The sequence below is a fragment of the Vigna unguiculata genome, chromosome 10, assembly GCF_037176805.1.
Source record: "Vigna unguiculata cultivar grain cowpea cultivar isolate G323 ecotype 2 chromosome 10, ASM3717680v1, whole genome shotgun sequence".
Lineage (NCBI taxonomy): Eukaryota > Viridiplantae > Streptophyta > Magnoliopsida > Fabales > Fabaceae > Vigna > Vigna unguiculata.
In genome coordinates, this window is record NC_140801.1 from 114,247 (window position 1) to 136,454 (window position 22,208).

The 22,208-nt window shown below is 34.1% G+C and overlaps 3 protein-coding genes and 1 pseudogene across 3 annotated transcripts; 3 read left to right on the top strand and 1 right to left on the bottom strand.

The window, feature by feature from the left end:
* Nucleotides 1-389: 389 nt before the first annotated feature.
* LOC114166128 (unknown protein 1-like) lies at nt 390-1,756 on the bottom strand. Its single transcript, XM_028050798.2, has 2 exons — nt 1,668-1,756; nt 390-1,386 (listed from the first exon to the last, which is right to left on the bottom strand). The coding sequence occupies exon 2, from the start codon at nt 1,381-1,383 to the stop codon at nt 733-735; it is 651 nt and encodes a 216-aa protein (XP_027906599.1). The 5' UTR covers nt 1,384-1,386; nt 1,668-1,756; the 3' UTR covers nt 390-732.
* A 7,641-nt stretch (nt 1,757-9,397) lies between these two features.
* LOC114166888 (uncharacterized) lies at nt 9,398-11,700 on the top strand (annotated as a pseudogene).
* A 2,313-nt stretch (nt 11,701-14,013) lies between these two features.
* On the top strand, nt 14,014-16,115 carry LOC114167460 (uncharacterized). Its single transcript, XM_028052552.2, has 5 exons — nt 14,014-14,444; nt 14,547-14,723; nt 14,814-14,990; nt 15,167-15,343; nt 15,434-16,115. Exons 1-5 carry the CDS (start codon nt 14,067-14,069, stop codon nt 15,794-15,796), a joined length of 1,272 nt encoding a protein of 423 aa, XP_027908353.1. The 5' UTR covers nt 14,014-14,066; the 3' UTR covers nt 15,797-16,115.
* Nucleotides 16,116-19,963: 3,848 nt separating this feature from the next.
* LOC114165805 (uncharacterized) lies at nt 19,964-21,913 on the top strand. Its single transcript, XM_028050389.2, has one exon. The coding sequence runs from the start codon at nt 20,613-20,615 to the stop codon at nt 21,594-21,596; it is 984 nt and encodes a 327-aa protein (XP_027906190.1). The 5' UTR covers nt 19,964-20,612; the 3' UTR covers nt 21,597-21,913.
* The last annotated feature ends 295 nt before the right edge of the window (nt 21,914-22,208 follow it).

Genomic DNA, 22,208 nt, shown 5'->3' on the forward strand with positions numbered 1-22,208 from the left:
ATGTGCACTTATGTGGGATTCACTATATGTTCACTTTTGACGGCTTGTTTAATATCTTTTGTTAGTAGCTATAGACTTACGTTTTCCTTTAAAGTCTATCGTATAATATCCCAGGTTTGATGCAAAATAGCTCTCTTTCAGTATTTGGGTTGTAATTTGTTAATCTTGGTTGATAATTTTCCCTATTTTTGAAAAAAAAAAACACAACACCCCATCGATCATGCAATGCTAAAGTAAGAAGAAACAGTTGCGCAGAAAAATAAACGAGAAGCAATCAAGTAATAAACGAGAAGTCAAGCATCAATCCAGGTTCCGCTGAAATTTATTGTGTGATGAAATTTCGACTTTATTAAGGATATGAAATGTATATCAATAATCACACAAACCACTGATAAAAATAGAATATATGAAACTTCAGAGGGAAAGTATCATTCAAGCTTGAACCATCATGTACAAAACATAATTGCAGTAAAATTGAATCAGACCAACTTCACAACGAAATTAAAACTACAGAATAATTCATGGTAAAATAAACTAACGTCAACAGTTTACTATACAATATAGTTGCTAGATGTATCATCTTGGTCATATGCAAAAGTGTTCTGTGAAAAACATTTTCCCTGAACAAGTTATGCTACATAGTAGAGATACATCGTCAAATTAGGAGCACAAAATGCAGTTGCGAATGAATGTGATGTGTATCTGATCTAAGTTGGGTGGGTTGAGTCTGAGTCAGAATTCAAGCTTCTTGCACAACCTCGGATCGATGTTCCTAGGTGGAGCCGCTGGTTTCTTAGGTGCACCTGGACAAGTGTCGGCAATTACAGTGATGCGAGTCGCAGAAGGAGGTGTTTCACAATAGTATGACAGTTGAGCAAGAACCTCCTCAGCCTGCTTTGAAAAAATCACTTGCAAAAGATTCTCGTACACGGACTCAACCATGTCCTCATCTGAAAGAGTGTCACTATCAACCTGAGAAACATCAAAGGAGGGCTGAAAATTAAGTCTGCGGGCAACGGAGTTCCTGTAGTCATCAAGATACTTGTTGCTGTTGGGTGCACGCGCCATGTCATCAGGACCAGGTGCAAAGGGGTCAAAAACACCCTCCTCAGGAGTTCGGGGGCTATCAATACTACCATTGCCATTGTCATTTTCATCACTATTATCAACAGAGCCACCACATCTGACCGAATCGCAATGAATGCAGGCACGTTTGAGTTGTTTCCTGAGCACTGAGAGAGTGAGAGGGTATTGGGATTGAAAATCTCCATTCTCGGCGAGAGCCTGAGGAGTTATCGGAACCGCACAATCGGTGGCAGCCTTCGGAATTGGAGTAGTAATAGCATCTTTCATGGAATCTTTGCACAGATCCACGGAAGCCATGAGCTACAGTAAATTACAAAATGGGTTTAGACACACCATTTTACACCAAACAACCACACAAAATCTACGTTCACTCACAGAACAAAAACTACAGAAACCCTAATTTACTTCACCAGCCACGACACAGGAAAGAAATCTATCACATGATTTCTATAAAATGGATCTTCTTCTGAAGGAGGAGTGACAGTAGAGTTTGAAGGCACTACATTTAGGGCTTAGGGTTGGCAACGGTTTATGAGATCAGAAATGAAGTAGGGATTTAAGGAAAGAGAAAAGGAGAGTACCTGAGTGAGTTGGAAGTTGAAAGATACCTCTTCTCTCTTCTCTGCAGCTGCTGATACCCACGATGTCTTCTGAGTGCCAAATAGCGCCAATCTCTCACTCCCTGCTTTTATACACCTTCAATCACACGTGTCCTCCTTCTATTCGCTATACGCTCACCAACTTTTTACTTCTTTTCCGTTCTTTTTTGCATCTACTTTATTTATGTTTTTTTTTTTTTTTTTTACTTTTACAAATAAGAACTTCATTTTATACTCTCATTTTTATAACTTATTTTATAAGTTAATTTTCATTAATGAAAGAAATGATTTTTATAGATGTTGTTTAAGAAAAAAATGTTCCTAAACATATCAAATATCAAGGATTGCGAGTCTGTTGAATTTATTTAGTGCTAAGAATGGTTAGAATTAGTAAAGCTATTACTTTCGGGGTTTGAATTGTGGCTTTAATTATCAATTAGTATTAAACAAGGAAAATTTTCAATGAATTACCATATATCATTATGATAAACATATGGTCGCTTAATTCTTTGTCTGACTAGTTACAAACTAAAACCGAAGGCATTTGAAACATGCAATGCAAAAGCAGCAATGTAAATTTGAAATAAGCAGATAATTATTAATGTTATTAATTTGTGTTGGGACTATAAAATGATGATACTTATTTATTTTTAGTTTAATAAATTAGCCTATAGTGATATTAGTAAGATAAATTATCTTAACATTGTCAACAGAAATGATGATGTTGAATAAATATTAAAATAGTTCGATATGACCTCACTTGATAATAGCCAAATCATAGATGACAAAAAATTCACATATGAAGATATGTATGAAAATATTATTAATAAGCACATATGTTTAATTATCCACTTATTCATAAAATATGATATCATGATATCCAATTAATTATTTAAAAAATTAACTTTACTTACATTAATACCTCAATATAACTTCATTTTTCTTTTTTAAAAAATTTAGAGTACAATTTTGTTTAAATTATATTTAAAATTAATATTTTTATCTAAATACATATCAAAAAGACTTACTTTAAATTATTTGAACTTTTATATATATATATATATATATATATATATATATATATATATATAATATTCACAAATACAAAAACGATCTATAATTTTTTTTAGTGACCTATAAATAGTAAGTCATATATCAACTCAATTATTATCTCTAATTACAACAAAACATCAAAAATACAAAAAGAGAACTTCGAAATATAAAAGGAATTGAACATGTGTAACCATGTATTAAAACAAGTGAAAGAATCATAATTTTGAATTTGAACAAATAAAATTTGTTGACCAACCAAGAAAAGAATACAATAAGAAAAATTCCTCCAAAATATAAAATTCCCATAAGGGAAAGTTACTTTTCCCTTACAAACTAATATATAGAACTTCAAACACTTTATTTGTCTTTCCTTCTTTCATCATTTTTATCAAACTTTTTACCCTTCGTCGACTTGCTCTTGATATAAGAAGTTATGTTGGCCTTTTTTCTACCTTTTCTTTCGAATTTGATTCATATCTTTGATTTCTAAATGCACATGAGCATTGGACATTGAATGCTTCTTCTTGCAACCTATAAAATTCCTACCACCTCGTTATAACATCTTGTATAACAAGAATGGTAGAGTTTCACATTTAGCTTTTATACTAAAAAAAATTATCCTACAAGAACACATTATCTTTGATATTACCAATCAATAGTTACAACACAACTATTTTACAAGAAAGTTAAGAAAAAATGACATAGAAATATGACAGATTCAAAAGTGAGATTCGGGAATTTTGTGAACCAGATTATGTTAAAGAAAATAACAAAATCAAGAACAATGATGACTACAACCCAAAAATCATGCAGCATTACACCAATACGGTATCCAATTTTCAAATGTTGTATAGGAACAGTTGACAAGTGTGTAGCTTTGACTGAGATATAAAACAATAAGTTCAAATCAAGTTTATGGCTATGAAAATGATTTTCAATATAATCTCAATATAGTATAACAAAACAAATTACATGCTTAATAAGCTTGATCTTATTTTTATCATATAAAAAACAAAGTATATAACATAAAATAATGTTTTGGTTTGTAGATATTTTGTAGAGTCAGGTAAACTTCAATAATTACCAATTTCTCAATAAGACAAAACAAATATATGGGTATTTTACATGTAAATGCCTAGAAAATTCTTAATCCTGGAAATAAGAGAACTCATACAACCTTTTACAGTAATTATTTCTTGTGTGATAAATAGTAGTTACCTGTTAGGAACAAGGCAATAAAGGAAAGAATAAAGGAGAGAAAAATAGACACAGAGAATTTAACGTGGTTCGGCTACAATGTGTATGCCTACGTCCACGACTACACTAGGAAGTATTTGTATTTTGGTGTATCTTAAAGCTTTACATAGAGTCTCTTATATAGTAAAATAGAGAACCACAACTCACTATTCTAAGCGATGTGGGACTAAATCAAGCACCATAATTCTAACAATTCTCCCACTTGGGGTTGGATTTACATTACCACCTAGTGTAGTGCCTTCATCATCAATCTTCTCGAAGGCCAGTTGAGGCAATGCAAAGCCTCAACTTAGTTGTTGTGACAGTCTTGGTTAACATATCAGCTGGATTCTCTGCACCTGGAATCTTCAACAAAATCAAATCTCCATCATTTATCAAGTTTCTGATAAAATGATACTTCAATTCAATGTGTTTGCATCTGGAGTGAAGAATTGGATTTTTAGCAAGACAAATGGCACTTTGACTGTCACTGAACAATGAAGGTTCATCTTGCCCTTTTCCTAATTCTTTTAGAAGATTCTTCAACCATATCATCTCTTTTGCTGTTTCTGAGATAGCTATATATTCAGCTTCAGTGGTTGAAAGGGAGACTCTTCCTTGAAGTTTGGACTTCCAACTGATAGCTGTGCCATCCAACGTAAAAATATAACCTGTTGTGCTCTTTCTACCATCCAAATCACCTCCCAAATCTGCATCAGAAAACCCCTGTAAAGTGAGATTACTTCTTTTAAAGGACAAATGCATCTTTGAAGTGCCCTTCAAATATCTCAATATCCACTTCACTCCTTCCCAATGCTCCTTTCCGGGATTGGATAGAAACCTGCTCACAACTCCCACTGCATGTGCTATATCAGGTCTGGTGCAAACCATAGCATACATCAAGCTCCCTACTGCAGATGCATATGGCACTTTAGACATGTGATTTTCTTCTTTCTCTGTCTGAGAAGATTGCCTTTTTGAGAACTTTAAGTGAGTTCCCAAAGGTGTATTCCTGGTTTTAGCATTTCCAACATTGAACCTGCTAAGCAATTTTTCAATATATTTTTCCTGAGATAAATTTAGAATACCTTTAGATCTATCCCTGGAAATTCTCATACCAAGAATTTGCTTGGCTGGACCAAGATCCTTCATTTCAAAATTTTCTGACAATTGTTTCTTCAACCTGTCAATTTCTGCCATATTAGCACCAGCAATCAACATGTCATCAACATACAAGGCAAGAATGATATAACTATCAATATATTTCTTCACATAACAACAATGATCTTCTTCACATCTGTGAAATCCTAAGTTTCTCATAAACTCATTAAACTTCTTATACCATTGTCGCGGTGCTTGTTTCAACCCATACAAACTTTTATGAAGCTTGCATACAAGATTCTCTTTGCCTTGTACTTCAAAACCTTTTGGTTGTGCCATAAAGATTTCTTCCTCAAGATCTCCATGTAGGAATGCAGTTTTCACATCTAACTGCTCCAGATGAAGATTTTCTGCAGCTACTATACTCAAGATAACTCTGATGGTAGTCATCTTGATAACAGGAGAGAAAATTTCTGTGAAGTCAATTCCTTGTCTCTGTTGGAACCCTTTCACTACGAGTCTGGCCTTATATCGTTTGCTGCCATCTGGTTCTTCTTTTAACCGATAGACCCACCTGTTTTGCAAAACCTTCTTTCCTTCTGGAAGCTTGGTTAAAGACCATGTCTTATTCTTCTGAAGAGACTTTATCTCATCTTCCATTGCTAGCTCCCACTTAATAGATTCACCTCCCTGCATAGCCTCAGCAAAATGCTCTGGCTCACCAGCATCAGTCAACAACAAGTAATGCAATGAAGGGGAGTACCTTTGTGGTGCTACAATGGTTCTGCTAGACCTTCTAGTCGGTAATTCAGGAGTTACTGACTCTACTATCTGTTCAGGTTCTGACCCAAACTCTGACTCGGGCTCTGACTCAGGCTCTACATCTGTATTCTGCCTTCTGTTGGCTACATCATTTTCTGAAACTTCTTCTAATGATACCTGCTCTGGCTTTTTATTTGCATTTGCAAATTCTGCAGTCCTGTCCTTATAGAACATGTTTTCATTAAAAGTAACATTTCTACTTCTGATAATTTTCTTGTTTTGGTCATCCCAAAACCTGTAGCCATACATGTCAGATCCATAGCCAATGAAATAGCATCGCTTTGCCTTAGGGTTCAATTTATCTCTACTATTAGAGTTCAACAAAATATATGAAGCACAACCAAAAACTTTCAGATGTGAAAGGTTTACCTCATTTCCAGACCATACTTCTTCAGGTAACTGATAGCCTAAAGGAACTAATGGTCCTCTGTTTATGAGATAGGCTGTTGTGCTTATTGCATCTGCCCAAAATACCTTGGGTAATCCTGACTAGATTCTCATACATCTTGCTCTCTCATTCAAGGTTCTGTTCATTCTTTCTGCCACACCGTTTTGTTCTGGTGTTCCTGGAATCGTCTTGATCATTCTGATCCCATTCTCTGAACAAAACTCCTTGAATTGATTACTGTCATATTCTCCACCATTATCAGACTTCAAACATTTAATCTTTAAACCTGTTTGAGTCTCAACCTCCTGTTTCCACCTTTTAAACACAGAAAACACATCAGATTTATTTTTAAGAAAATAAACCCATACCTTTCTTGTAGAGTCATCAATGAAGGTTACGTAATACTGTGAACCTCCAAGAGATTTCACTGGAGCTGGCCCCCAAACATCTGTATGCACTAGTGCTAGTCTTTCAACTTTAGACGACTTACTTGTTTTGGAGAAGCTAACCTTTTTCTGCTTTCCAAAGATACAATGTTCGCAAGGTCCAACGTCAACATGCTTCAAGTTAGGTATTTTACCTTTTGAGACCATGAGCTTCATTCCTTTCTCACTCATATGCCCAAGTCTTTGATGCCACAAAGAGGAACTGTTGCCAACTTCTGCAACTGATATCATATCCTCATCTGCAATCATGTAAAGAGATCCTTGCTTCTTCCCACGAGCAACAACAAGATTACCTTTCATTACTTTCCAGTGTCCATCTCCAAAGGTGGTGTAATGCCCCTCATCATCCAACTGCCCTATAGATATTAAGTTTCTCTTTAAGGCTGGAATATGTCTGACATTCTTCAAAGTCCACACACTTCCATTAGAGGTTCTGATATTGATATCACCTCTTCCTATAATATCAAGAGATTTCCCATCTGCAAGGTAGACCTTCCCAAACTTTCCTGGAACATAGTTAGATAATAGTTCTAAAGAAGGTGTAGTATGAAATGACGCACCTGAGTCCATAATCCATGAATCAATAGAACAATCTAGACTACATAATAGTGCATCTTCAATTTCATCAGTTGCTGCATTTGCTGATTGATCATTATCTTGCCTCTTGTTGTTGTTGTTCTTCCTTGGAGCCCTACATTGATTTGTAAAGTGACCCCTTTTCTGACAATTCCAACAAGTGATATCATTCCGGAATTTTGGTTTTGATTTCTCTCTAGACTTTGATCTGCCTCGGCCTTAATTACGACCTTTCTGGCTACTTCTTCCTCTAGTTTCAGTACTCAATGCTGAACCGAAACTAGAATTGGAAGATTCCCCTGAACTTTTCCTGCGAACATCTTCGCTTAAGATCAAGTCACGGATGTTATCAAGCTTCAACTTACTATTACTTGCAGAATTACTAACTGCAGTAACAGTTGCACTCCAACTTTCCGGAAGAGATGATAATAAAATTAATGCTTTCACCTCATCATCAAATGTTATCTGCACTGATGTCAACTGCGCAATAATTGTATTGAATTCACTAATATGATTAGTAATCGAGTTACCTTCACCCATTTTTAGGTTGACTAGTCTGCGAATCAAATACACTTTATTGGCTGCAGATGGCTTCTCATACATATTTGACAATGCCTTCATCAAATCTACGATTGTGTTCTCGTTCATGATGTTGAACGCAACATTCTTGGCTAATGTCAATCGGATCACACCGAGTGTCTGCCGATCTAACAAATCCCATTCCGCCTGCTCCATGTCAGTTGGCTTCTGCCCTGTTAAGGGTAGATACAACTTCTTCTGATACAGGTAGTCCTCTATCTGCATCTTCCAGAACCCGAAGTCACTGCCATCAAACTTCTCAATCCTCACCTTCCCTTCTTCCAATGCCATTGCTCTTGCTGCTTTGACGAAAGCTCCTGCTGCTTTTGACCAAAGCTCCTGCTGCGGCTTTTGACCAAAGCTCCTGCTGCCTTTGACCAAAGCTCCTGCTGCCTTTGACCAAAGCTTCTGCTGCCTTTGACCAAAGCTTCTGCTGCCTTTGACCAAAGCTCCCACTACTTCTCTAAACTGAGATCCCCAAGAAGAAAAAAATAGAAACCAAATCTTTTCTGATGTGGAAGATCAGACAATGCTGCAACCACAGAGCATACTAAGAAAAATGGCTCTTGATACCAATTGTTAGGAACAAGGCAATAAAGGAAAGAATAAAGGAGAGAAAAATAGACACAGAGAATTTAACGTGGTTCGGCTACAATGTGTATGCCTACGTCCACGACTACACTAGGAAGTATTTGTATTTTGGTGTATCTTAAAGCTTTACATAGAGTCTCTTATATAGTAAAATAGAGAACCACAACTCACTATTCTAAGCGATGTGGGACTAAATCAAGCACCATAATCCTAACATTACCATCATCATCCAACATAAAAATCAAAAGAAGTCGTCTAAGTGATATCTTACCATGTGAACATTCTTTTCGCTTCTTATACAAAGAAATTAAGAAGAATATCAAAAGAATTTGATTATCAAAATTATCAGCAAGAGGTTTTGCGTTCTTTTTCTTCTTCTTCATCGCCCTTCCTTTGCCTCCCATCTTTTGTCGTCCGACCACCACACTTTTTCCCTCCTCTCCTCTTCCTTCAAAGAATTAGGGTTATGATACAAATATAAAATATTTTTACCATTGTGTAAAATTATTTATAACTTACACATGATATACTATTTTTATAACAATATAAAATTAAAAGGAAATATTTTTATTTTCTAAGGAAATTGGAAGCCAAAACCATTATATTTTCCCTTTTCTTAAAAATAAGATGTTATTTTTTGTATACTTAAATTAAAAAAAATGAGAATCTCAAAATATTATTTGGTTTGCATGTTCATTTATCTAAGAATTGAAACCTTTGATTTTGTGTACCATAATCATTATATGATTAATTAATTCTCATATCTCATTACTCATGTCAATACCATTTTTGTCATTTTTTGGATATGATATTTCTTTGGTCAAATGCAAGAGTAATTATTAAAGAGTAAACATACATGGTTCCTATACTTATTATTTCTTTTAAAAGGGCTTGATCATTGCTCTCTTTACCAACACAATATGGGTAGATTGAGGTGAGTTTAGTCTACATTTTCATTTTGTTAGTAAATTATGTTATTTGTAACCTTTTCACTTGATAGAATTATTTTCATTGATAGAAAATTGCAAAAGACAGAAGGACAAAGAAGAAGTCCACGATTATCTACATTGGTAATCGAGGCTCATGACTGTTTAGATAATGAGCAAGGACCTGCATTTCGAACAAGGGGCAAGAAGAACACAAAATTGAGGCCACCCCGACAACTCAAACCATCCAAAAGCCAAGTATTATTTTTTGTTTATGTTACCTTTTTCACACCTTGTTTAATCCTTATATTGGTTCACATTCACGAGTCATTGTGCAGGATGTGAAACATTCTAGCCATAATGATATTCAAAAGAAAAGTTGTAATGGTGAGTAAAATTGATTTTTGTTGTTATGACTGCTCATAATGCATTCAATTTACTAAATGATTGATAATGAATCAGATAAGTCATCAAACTTGTCATCTTCAAGCCTTTTGCCAGAGAAACGAATACTTCAACTTGTACTTGACACTTTACAAAGGTGTAGAATATTTTTATCATTGTTGTGTATCATTTTTAAACTATGATTACCTTTTGTGGTTTAAATAAAATGTGTTATACCATACAGGAAAGACACCTATGAAATATTTGTTGAACCAGTTGATCCAAATGAGGTGTGCGAAATTAGTTGCAATATTTTATGGATATTATTATATGGCTTTCCCTTTTAATTCACTCTTCTATGAAACTAGGTTGAAGACTATTATGCAATCATTGAAGAACCTATGGATTTTGGCACTATTAGGGCTAAACTACATGAGAAGATGTATAAAACTTTAGGAGAATTTGAGGTTAACAACCTTTTATTATGTATATGCTCCTATGTCTTCCCATATTTGTATATATAAATTATTATTATCATTATTATTATTATATTGTATATATAAATTATTATACTACCTTGATTCGTCATTTAATACATGATATTTGACTTGTTATGCAGCATGATGTTTTTCTAATATTTGACAATGCAATGCGTTTTAATTCTCTTGGTACCATATATTTTAGGCAGGTATGGAATATAAAGTTATTTAACATTTTGTTCCAATTTGTTGTAAAAATCTAACTTACCTTAATGAAATAATTTATTAACCTTTCATTTTGCAGGCTCGTCTTATAAATGAGCTAGCTAAGAAAGTTTTTGATGTATTAAAGAAGAGTCCTGAGAAGTTTGAAATGGAATATTCTGAAACAAGGCAAAAAATAAGACGAACTAATCAAGAAGATTCTAGGAATTCAAGAGACTTGAAACCCAATGAAATAACCTCAAAAACTACGCCGTGTTCATCTCGTACATTAAATAAAAGAAGTTTTAAGACAACTTATCTTGATGCTAAAGATGTTGAGATTTCTATAGGTAAGAAGTTTGGAAATCAAATTTTCTTAAGTTTTATTTTATGTTGAGACCTGAAACTTAATTTTCTTGAACTAAATTTTATCTATTAGGTACTAAAAAGAGTAACAAAAGCAAGTCTTTTGAGATTGATAAACGTGACATGTATGAACCCTTGTACTTTGTTAAGGATAAGTCTCTACTTCCAACGATAAATGGTGAACTAAAACTTCTTTGACATGTGAGTATTATTTTTCTTCTTGCCTAATATATAACTATATTTTGACAAAATGCATTATTAAACATTCTATTTTTCTCATGGTTTAAATAGGTTGGTCAACAAGGTATTGGCTATAAAGATAGCTTGATGTTGTTTGCTAAAGATTTAGGACCCGTTGCCCAAAATATAACCAAAAGGAAATTTCTTGGATGTGAAATTTTCACAACATCTACTTCTGCTCCATGCAAAATAGAAAGGCATACTTTCAACACAGTCACTAATCATTTGGATAATGTTCCTTGTTATCCTAACACAATAAGTCCCAAAGATAATGTTGAAAAAGAGAAAGGTTGCAATCCTTCAAATGGCAACACTTGGGGATGTTACAAGTGGCCTATAGGGTGTGATAAAGAGTTCTTAAGCAAGAGATTTTGTTTTAAGCCATGTTATTCATGAGCTTGCTTGCACTAAAAGAAATTGAGAGGCTGTTATTGGACATATCAAAATGAGCTAATCAAGAAAACCTATTAGAATCATCAATCTAGTAATGTGCTAGAATCAAGGTTGGAAAAAAAATTGAGTTTCAAACACAACCTTGCACCATACAATGTAATAACACTATTTTTCTTGTTTAGGATGAAAGCTAGATGCAAAATATTTTCATTGTTTCACTCAAAATGTTGATTTGAAGCAATGTGTCCAATAAAAGGATCATTTCTCAAAATTTTAAAATTAGACCCAATTGTATTGATTGTTTCCAGTTTTATTTTCAATCTTCTATATTTAATGATACGATCAAATCTCTCATACTAACACATGTTTTTACAACAAGACTTTAGTCAAAAGATGTAGCATTTTTTTTACTCAAGTGAGTTATAAAAGAGTTTTGGTATACAATTTTCAATTATGTAAGATGTTGCCCATAACCATATATATAGGACTTTTGTGGCCTTAGACAAGGTTTTCAAATTGGCTCAATATATATAGTAAAAGTTGAGGTTGAAAATGAGACATAATATTCTCTTTTAGTCAATAGTATTTATTTTTAATATATATATATATATATAAAAGAATTAAAAAAATCAAAGTCTGATAATTGTTTTAGTTATCTAACTTTTTACACAACTCTTGTGTTGCCTCCATAATAAAATAAAATGTACAACAATGTTAAGTTAGAATGAAATGATTGTTATGAATATAATAAAATAAAATGTACAATAATGTTAAGTTGGAATCAAATGGTTGATTACTCTATATTGTACTCACACTTATATATTTATTGTATTTTCTAGATGTTATTATCTTTATTATTCTTGATTTTTAGTATTGTATTTTTCATAGAGTATGGGTCTTGTACTTAATACTTATCAATACAACCATAAGCAACCTAATAAATATGGTGTGTAAAAAGAAGTAAACTTTACATAAAGTTTGTCACAATAACCAAATAGATTTAAGATCTAATACTATAATCGGTAAACATTCGCTCCCCAAGGTACACATAAGTCGGAGAATAGGACCCCAACTCTCAAAATACATGAAGTATAATAGCATGTGTACCATGTGAAGAGAACATAACCTAAGCTACCCAAACTCACACTTGCAAACACAAGGACGAGAGAACGAACCTCTCGTGAGAAATACAATGCACCCACATTCGCGTCATAGTGGCAAGGAAAGGGAAGAGAACACGAAGGAAGAGAATGGAGCGGTGTTCGCGTTCGTAGTGGCAATGGAGAAAGGGATAGGAACGGTAGTGACATTCACGTTTCCCAGTTGTGGAGGAAAAAAAGGAGTTCACAACAACATAATGAAACAAATGCCTTTAAAGGGGATGTAAAATATCGAAAAAATTAACCCTAACAAATGAATAGGCTTCGATTCTAAAATAAACAAAGTAATATGACTTCTAATATTTTAAAATTGAAGCCTAAAGTCATCCTAACATTTAAAAAATGCGTTTGCATCATTAAATACTTCGTTTTTCTTAAAAGCGAAGCATATACAACAATTTTGAAAACAATTTCTAGAGTTGTGTTACTCACACTTTAATTTATAAATTGTTAATTTTATTATGAAATAATTTAAAGATTAAGTTTGAAATTGAGCATTTCAAATTGTGTGTTCAAATTTCTTAACATAAAATGAATAAAGGATTATCGATATTTGTGGTAGCAAAGAGATTATGACATTCATAATACACATTCATTTTCATTTGGTTGAGATGGTCCTACTAAGATTGAATAAGGACCAATGCACTTATTTTATTGATTATCATCTAAAAAAATGAAAAGTTAAATTTTTTTCATCTTTTATTTTATTTACTCAAATTTAAAATCTTCTCTATTATAATAAAAAGGAAAAGGTTAAAATAAAAAAGATAATAAAAAAGAAACAAACAATTCCCTCACATGGGTTGGATCCATGAGCATCACACACATGAAATAATATACTTTACATTTCTTTTTTTTCTTTGTTTTTATAAACTCCATCCTATTTTTGGAACTATTATATGAATAAAAATTAATAAAAATTAATGTACATTTATTAATCGCTAAATTGGTGACTATTTATGACTATTATGATTCTATGACTAATTCAATTATAACTTGCGACTAAATTATTTTGGTAGCTAATATGAGTGGCTAAATAATATTTTTCTACTAGAGGATGTGCATGACTTCTTTTAGAAATTGATTATATTAAGTTTTCAAAATTATTTTTGTGAAAATAAACATTCTTCTATATCTTTTTAAAAGTTGTAACCTGTGAAAACTTTAATAACTATAATTGTACACCCCTTATAAATAAACACATAAATTTTGAATCTTTGTACATTGAAAACGATTAAGGGAAGTATTTGCTTATATTATCTTTGCAATGATATATTATTAATTAATTATGGTGGTGAATATATCATAGATGTATGATGAATGATGAATAGAAGGCGAGTGGAATGTGAGAGAGAAAACAGTTAAGGGTGGACGTGAATTGCTCCGAATCCTACGTTTAAGGTGGCGGAGAGGAAACAGACACTTGTGTGTTTAAGGATGGTGAGATTTAAAGTGGGAAAGGAATGGTATTACGAGTTGAAAGGTGGGAGAGAAAGTGTTGGCTGTGTTTGTGATTGTGATTGTGACTGTGATCGTGATCGTGTGATCATCGTGGTGTTGCGGCAGTGCTGGCTGTGGTGGCGCGCGGCGGCGGCAAGGCAAGGCAAGGCAATGGCGTACAGAAGAAGACACGGAATATCCAGAGCTTCCACCTTCAAAGAAGAGATTCGACATCATGCAGATGATGAAATGGGTTCACCCACATCTTCCTCACCCTCCCTCGCTGCTCAGGCCATCAAAGCCTCTGCTGCTCGTCGTGATCCCTCTCTTCACCTCGCTTTCCCCAAATCTGAACTTGACCATCACAGATCCAAGGTTAATTAACTCTCACCACGAAAACGCCATTTCCATGAATCATATTTTCACCATGAACTTCATAATAATCAAATACTTTCGCTTCCATGCATGCACATGCAGAGCTGTGATAACAATTACGTGGTGGCGGATGTTTCGAAATCCGGCGTGTGGGGTGTCCTCGCTCAGAAAGCAAAGGAAATTCTGGAGGAGGATAAGCCATCCCCAAACCCACACCACAACGCCACCGCCTCCGAAAAACTCAAAACACACTCTTTCAATACACTTTCTTCTCCTCTCGTACGTAATCTACTTCATTGATTCTTGTTAATTAAATGATCACACTTACTTTTCAAATCTCTTTCTCATTGTTACGATGCTTCATCTCAGGAGGGTGTGGAGAGCAAAGCATCATCAGGTCGAGGATCTCCAACGAAGCCAAAGGGACTTTCTCCGTCCAACTCAAAGTCACAACTAGCTCCTCCGATGTGGAATCCATGGCAGCAAAATCCTCAGACAGGAGACCCTCAAGCCATCCACGCAACACAACTCAAGGCATCTCGCGACGTAAGGTGGCACTAGCAACTATGTAGTTAATTGTCTGTCATACTGCTTCGTGCAGTCAAACATGAATGTTATTTTTTATTTTATTTTTGGGTTGGATATACTTCATGTTCGATGGCTTTTGTTTCTTTAATGACATGAGACGCAAGATTTGGTCTTTGCTTTTTGATGGGTCGCAGGTTGCAATGGCAACAGCTGCAAAAGCAAAACTGCTTCTGCGGGAGCTAAAGACAGTGAAAGCAGATTTGGCTTTTTCTAAAGCACGCTGTGCTCAACTGGAAGAAGAAAACAAAATACTCCGCGACCGCGAGGGTAGCGAGAAGGGACAAACCGTTACCCGTGCAGACGATGATTTGGTGAGTCAGTACATTCAAAGTTGATCACAAGTTTTTGCCGAAGTTTTGTATAGTACTATGTATTAATTTAAGAATGTTGTGACGGAGAAGATCCGGCTTCAACTAGAGACACTTCTTGCGGAGAAGGGTCGATTAGCGAGTGAGAATGAGGTGTATGCTCGGGAGAATCGTTTTCTACGGGAGATTGTGGAGTACCATCAGTTGAGTATGCAGGACGTGGTGTATTTTGATGAAGGCATGGAAGAAGTTGCAGAACTTTATCCCATAGACACCACTTGCTTTTCTGCACCTCCCAGGGTAGAGTTGCTCAAGTCACCGCGCTCACCCTTAAATCCAGGTCCCCAGACAAAATCAATATTTTCTGTCTCACCACAACAGCAGCGTCAACGACAAGAAGAAGAAGATAAGAACATTAATACATCAGAACTAGATGAGCATGCAATTGCAAACTGATTCATCATCCTTATATATACTTTTTACATGTAGTTTGGTTTAGCCTTAGATGGGTTCCTTACTTGTGGAAAACACATAATTGTTCACTTGTTACAATCTTGGGAAGATTAAACTAGCTAGGAATGGCGGGGTTTAGTGTTGTGTTCCCCCTAACCAAAAACACTTTCTGTTAATTCATTATGTATCTATCAATCTCTCTCTCTCTCTATATATATACACATCGTTTGGCAATTTCTTAGAAGAAATTTCATTACTACTAGGGAGTACAAGACACAGAAAGTATTGTTAATCTACTGTTTTTCTATTAGAACCAATAATTAATGGATTCAGACGATTGCTTGTATGAGAAGTCTTCATAGTTTGATATATATGTGTATGAAACTTCTATCAATTCTGCAGTAAAAAAACTTTGTTTGTTTGTTTGTTTGTTGTCTTGTTGAAGCTAAACAAATTGAAGGAATAAGAAAGAAGTTTAATGCAGGAGCATGTGAATGTGGCTATGACGTCACTGATCATGAAAAGGAGTTTCTACTTGAATTTGTGCTTACTCTCTTGGATTATGCAATCATACAACTAAAAAAATCCCAAATTATTTTACTTTCTTGCCAGTGATTTAAATTGGTTAACTAAATAATTGTGAGGAGCGGACATGTATCAGAATATTAAATTACTTGAAAACAATATAAATTATTAAGTGACATGCACTTTTTTTTTCTATCTTTAATTTATGCAATTTGGTTTGAAAAGCATGAAAGACGAGACAACATATATATAACTTTGTTATTATCCAACTACTAGTTAACTGCTTTATTCAAATCCTTGGTTCACCATCAAAAACTTTGAGTTGCCGACGAAAAAAATAATGACTTGTCACAGATTCTTTCTCTCTATTATTCAGTTTCACACCAATTACCAGCAAGTGTCAATTCACGCTTTCACATTTTTCATTAGAAAGCGCCATCGCTGCTAAATGTTACTCAGGTCAGGTGAAAACGCTATCTTTGTCCACACTTCAATCAACATATATATACCACTTAATCTTCGTACAATTATATTACTCTCGTGAAACAATTTACAGTACAATAAATTTCTTTTCTTTTTCTCGTAATCCATGCACATATTTTTTTATACTTATAATTTTTTATTTTATAAATTGATATCTAAATAAATACTAACATTTTTTTATCACTAATTATTCAAGTGTTGTTAAAATTCTTCTAAAACTAATTATTCTGTTAGAAATCAATTATCATAAATAATGTTATTTCTTTTTTATTTATATACGTATCGGAGCATGAGTAATGTAAAAGTAACCCAACATATAAAGTGTAGGGGCCATTTAATGAGAGGGATGTTGGTTGGATGGTTGAGTTTTGAGAAAGAGATGTAAAGAGAAAAAGACAGAACCAAAAAATGAATTTGGTTTGACATATATAGTTTATCACTTACATATACATCGGTGTGTATAAAGAACATGTATTCTTAAAAATAGAAGTTGTTTTTGGTCCGAAGACAATAGAAGAGAGGGTGAGGGCATGTGCAGTTTGGCACATACATACATATCATAATATGATAGTTTGTCATATGCTTTGATGCCAATGTGGACCAAACTTCCTTTGCCATCGTATTTCCTTTAACAATTATAACACTTGCCACCACCTCCTTTACTTTATCTTTATCGTAATATGTTATTAATAAAATTATTTTAAAAAGTGAATTTAAGTTTGACTTAACTTTATAACATCAATTTAAATAAAGTTTGTATTTATTTATAAATTCGTTTTAATTTAGTTAATATGAGATTCCAACATAATCTTTCGTACTTAGACATATACATTTCAAACGTGAAATTAAACATTTCAAAAATTGATATCCATTTTAGATTATTTATTAAATTGAAATAAATTCATGCATTGATTTATGTGATCTATATGGGTTGTTAAATGCCTACTATTTTTGAAAAAAACAATCTTTTATTACACGAAAGGATATATTTTTATAACAATTTATGAACATCTCATTTCATGCGGTTTTTCTTAATGTATGGATATTATAACCGGGAAAATATTTCGTAATATCGGAAATACTATGTAGGAAAATCCCAATTGACGGGAAATGTTTTTTGTGTTTTGGTAAGAAAACTAAAACATAATTCTGTAATCATATTTGAGATAACAATTAATTAAATATTAATGACGAAGTGAGTTCATCCTCGTATAATTGTAAAAATGCATTAAAATATACTACTATAAATGAGTGGCAATATAAATATTAAGTGTGAGAATGTGTTCCTAACAAGTTCAAACAACCAGAAGTAAACTACTATTCAACTGTAAAAATTGTTTTGATCTTTATAGAAAAGACATTTTGGAAGGCTTGGAGTGTGTTTTGATAACATCATTAAACTAACTATTACGCTAGTTTGAATAAGGTAGGTATTTTAAAATAACATATTTTAAACAAATTTAAGTTATAAATTACTTAGATAGTTTGGAGCTTATTTCTTGCAATGTTAGCTCTTATATGTTAATACAATTTCTTATTAACCTCAATTTATTTTTACGTATCATTATTTATTTCAATTTTAGAGTGACAATAAATCATCACACCACTTTTAATATTTGTGGAGTTAATTTTTAATATTTTTGTGTATTTAAATTGAAGTAAATTGATGTTTCATTACATAATCTTATATGAAAATTACATTGTAAAATATAAGTAAATTAATTCAAGAGAAAAAATTATTAATTATCAGCTCATTCATCAACCAATTTTGCGAAAACAAGTCCATCATATTCGGTCCCCTACTTTGGTAGAAAGTGCTTTTCTTTTTTCCGTGAAAGTCGAAACCCAAAACTTGCTTATCCTAAACCAAACCCACACGGTTTAAAAAATGAAGCAGCCGAAATTTATTGAGTTTATTTTTAAGTCAAACTCACATGCAACTTTTCCTAAAGCCAGTTTAAATTAACTAATAATACTTTGTAAAGTATGTTTGTAAAATTGATTTATGGTTTTGAAGGAAGTAATACATAAGTTTCGTTCCATTATGGTGAAAAAGATTATGTTGCATGAAATTTTTTTATGAAAGATGATGATGTAGTTGGTTGTATTTATAGTGATGATGTATGCATATTTTTCATTTGACATTGAATTGATTCACAAGTATTTTTGCGCTGCACTCCAACCAACGAAGCCTCTATCCTTCAGCACCTACCATCACACACTTGCTTTGGAACAGGACATTTTCGTATCAAAAATATTATATGAATTGTAAATTTTGACGATTTTTTTTTATAATTTTAATTGATATTTTTTAAGTGATTTTTTATTTTTTAATTTTTAATATTTTAAAATCAAGATGATATTTTATATTGTAAAATAAAATTATTAAAATTTAATAGTTGAAATATCATTATTTTTTTTCGTATATACAAAAATATTTCGTATACATGCAAAACAAGCAGGGCCATCACTGTAAAAACACCACACTCCCTCATGGCTGCACCTTTATCTGTTTATATTCTTTTGCTGATGACTCGTGTGTGCTTTAACTAGTTTTTTCCTTCTTTACTTGTATTTGAATTTGCTTAAATTAATTAATATATTATTTCACACAAAAAAAACCATTTGTTTTTCAAAATATCTAGCAAACTGGAACACAAGGGCATTAAATTTGAGAGTAGACCTTTTCAAGGCTTTTATTTATTTGAGATTATGTCAAAGGCAAATTGAAACATAACTTTGAGTTTTCCTTTTACCAAAATAAAAAAAAAAATGGACTTTTTAAAAAATTATTTTTCCATGAACAGAACTCAACGGAGCTAACTTATGATTCTGTCATCTCTACGTAAGCTTAACCAATAATGGAACCCCTCAGTCGAGTTTACATGATAAGACAAAGACTTTATATAAAGAAATAATTTATTCACAGTTAATGTATATTAAAAAACAAGAGTAATGTACATTAAATTAGAAATTTAAATTTGTATTACAGGCAGTAGTTTTTTCAGCATTGAGAATAAGATCGTGTCATGTTTTTATTTTTGGTAAAATTGTGAATTTTAAGGAAAAGGTGAATTAGTATTAAATTGTATAATTTAATGTTTAGGGGAAATTGAGGATGTTAAAAGGTTTAAGAGAGAGAGAGGGAGTGAATAATTTGTGACATGGAAGGGGTTGCATTGGAATACAGTGTTTGATGATGTTGATGTTGTTGGTGTAGGTGTTGGTGTTTTTGTTTTTGGAAGGGCCACAAAAACAAACACAGACTCGCAGTCACGCTGCTTTCTGCTTTTGTTCTGGTGCCCAGTAGTCTCTCCTCTGCACCTCAACCACTCTCTCTGCAACGCAACGCACACTGCTTATCTCTTTCTCTCTTCTCTTTTTGCAGCAGAGTGTGATCTCAACCCAAATGCTGTAATGGGGGATTCTCATCAACATTGTTCTTTGCCATGGATTCTGGATTCCATGAACAACTCTTTTAGGGCTTTCTTTCTATCCTATTCTGTTCCGTTCACTTCTGTTCCTCTTTAATTTCGTTTTCGTTTTCTTGAATTCCTTCTTCTTGTCCCCTTTTTCGAACTCAACTGATGTTTGAGGAATGGATGAAATGCAAAAGCCCAGAAGCAGATTCCCCGCACCTCTCTTTGCCTTTTTCCCGATAACGGTTCAATTCAACCGAACAAAGACCAAACCTTCAAAGTCGCTTTAGAATATTGTTCTTTATATTATTATACCGTTGTTTTTGTTCCTTCTCAATAAAACTCCCGACAGTTCAAAACTTTATCTTTTATTATTATTTTTGTTGCTGTTGATGTTGTTGTTTTCCATGAGGCTTCATCTTCATCATCTGCTGCTGCTTCTGCCTCTTCTGCTATGCTCTCGTGTCGGGGCTCAGTCTGGCGAAGCAAGGTCCCTTGATGCGATTCTGCAAGAATATGCCTACAGGGCTTTGGTCAGACCCAAAACGGGTACAATTTACAATGCAACATCTCTGCTTCCTTCGAATTTGACCGGGGTTAAGGTTGCCGCATTGAGATTAAGGAGTGGGAGTTTGAGGAGAAGAGGGGTTGTTCCCAGCTACAACGAGTTTGAGATTCCCATAGGGATCATTGAGAAGCCTTATGTGAAGAGGCTGGTTTTGGTGTACCAAAATTTGGGGAATTGGTCCAAAAGGTACTACCCTTTGCCCAATTACACTTACCTGGCTCCTGTTCTCGGACTCTTGGCTTACAATGGCTCCAATTTGTCAGCCACAAATTTACCAACCCTCAACGTTAGCGCCTCTGCTCACCCTATCAGGGTCAGGTTCGTGGATGTCAGAGATCCTCCTCTGGGTGCTGTGGCAAGATGTGTTTGGTTTGATTTGCAGGGTTCATCCAATTTCAGCAATGTAACAGGAGGCAACACTTGCTCTACCTCCACACAAGGCCATTTATCTATAGTCGCCGAGACTTCTGTTCTTCCACCCCCGCCACCATCATTGCCACCACCAGTGTCTCCTCCTCCTTCTCCACCACCACCACCACCACCACCGCCGCCAGTTGCGGAGAGCAATAGTAGCAACAAGGTTGGGGTTGTTGTGGGGTCTGTGTTGGGTGGAGTTGTGTTTTTGGTGCTGCTGTGTTTACTGGTTTTGTGGGTGCTAAAGTACAAACGAAACAAGAGAATACAGCAGATGGAAAGGGCTGCAGATGCAGGAGAAGCCCTTCATATGGCCAATGTTGGGGACACAAAAGCTCCTGCTGCAACTGTTACTCGAACGCAGCCTGCACTTGAGCATGAATATGCACCCTGACACATTGTTTTTTGCACGATCTTCACTTGCTGTTGTTCCACTCATATGTGCAAGTTCCGTTGCTGTATTCAGAAATTCTTACAAACACCTCTTTTTGGTGGTTGTTTGCATAGGCTCTCCTCTCTTCCCCTTGGCTAGTTTATACGGGTGGTAAACGGTAATATAGAATTTTTGTGTAAAGTAAATCTGTTTATCCTTTTTGTGATTCATTGTGGTGTGAATGTGTATGTAGCTGCTCAAAGTGATTCTATTATATGTGAAGAATTCAGTTGTTCCATCGACAAGGAATAAAAATGTAGCTCCTACTTTTGGGATAATTTTTTACTAATCCTCTTTTCGCCTGTTTGAAACTCTAGATTGGAATCAATTGTTGTCACACAAATGCCTATTATTGTTCCTGCACCGAACATTCTTGGAAAGAGCTTCTGTTTTCGTTGGCTTTGCATTGCTGACAGAACTTAGGTAGTGTGCAGAAAAGGGAATTGAAGCTTAGTACTTGAGTCACTAGTTCATGAAGAAAGTAAATTGCTTAGGATTAGCTTAGATTAGCTACATCATTGGATGCAAGTAGCTTTTGTTATCTTGCATATTTGACACGAATTTGTGGTCAAA

What these genes read in the sequence shown, in the direction of transcription:
- LOC114166128 (XM_028050798.2), bottom strand. Translation starts at nt 1,383, where the DNA reads ATGGCTTCCGTGGATCTGTGCAAAGATTCCATGAAAGATGCTATTACT.
- LOC114167460 (XM_028052552.2), top strand. Translation starts at nt 14,067, where the DNA reads ATGGTGAGATTTAAAGTGGGAAAGGAATGGTATTACGAGTTGAAAGGT. An exon ending in ATACACTTTCTTCTCCTCTC is followed by an intron (nt 14,724 to 14,813) that starts GTACGTAATCTA and finishes GCTTCATCTCAG; the next exon opens with GAGGGTGTGGAGAGCAAAGC. An exon ending in AACTCAAGGCATCTCGCGAC is followed by an intron (nt 14,991 to 15,166) that starts GTAAGGTGGCAC and finishes GATGGGTCGCAG; the next exon opens with GTTGCAATGGCAACAGCTGC.
- LOC114165805 (XM_028050389.2), top strand. Translation starts at nt 20,613, where the DNA reads ATGTTGTTGTTTTCCATGAGGCTTCATCTTCATCATCTGCTGCTGCTT.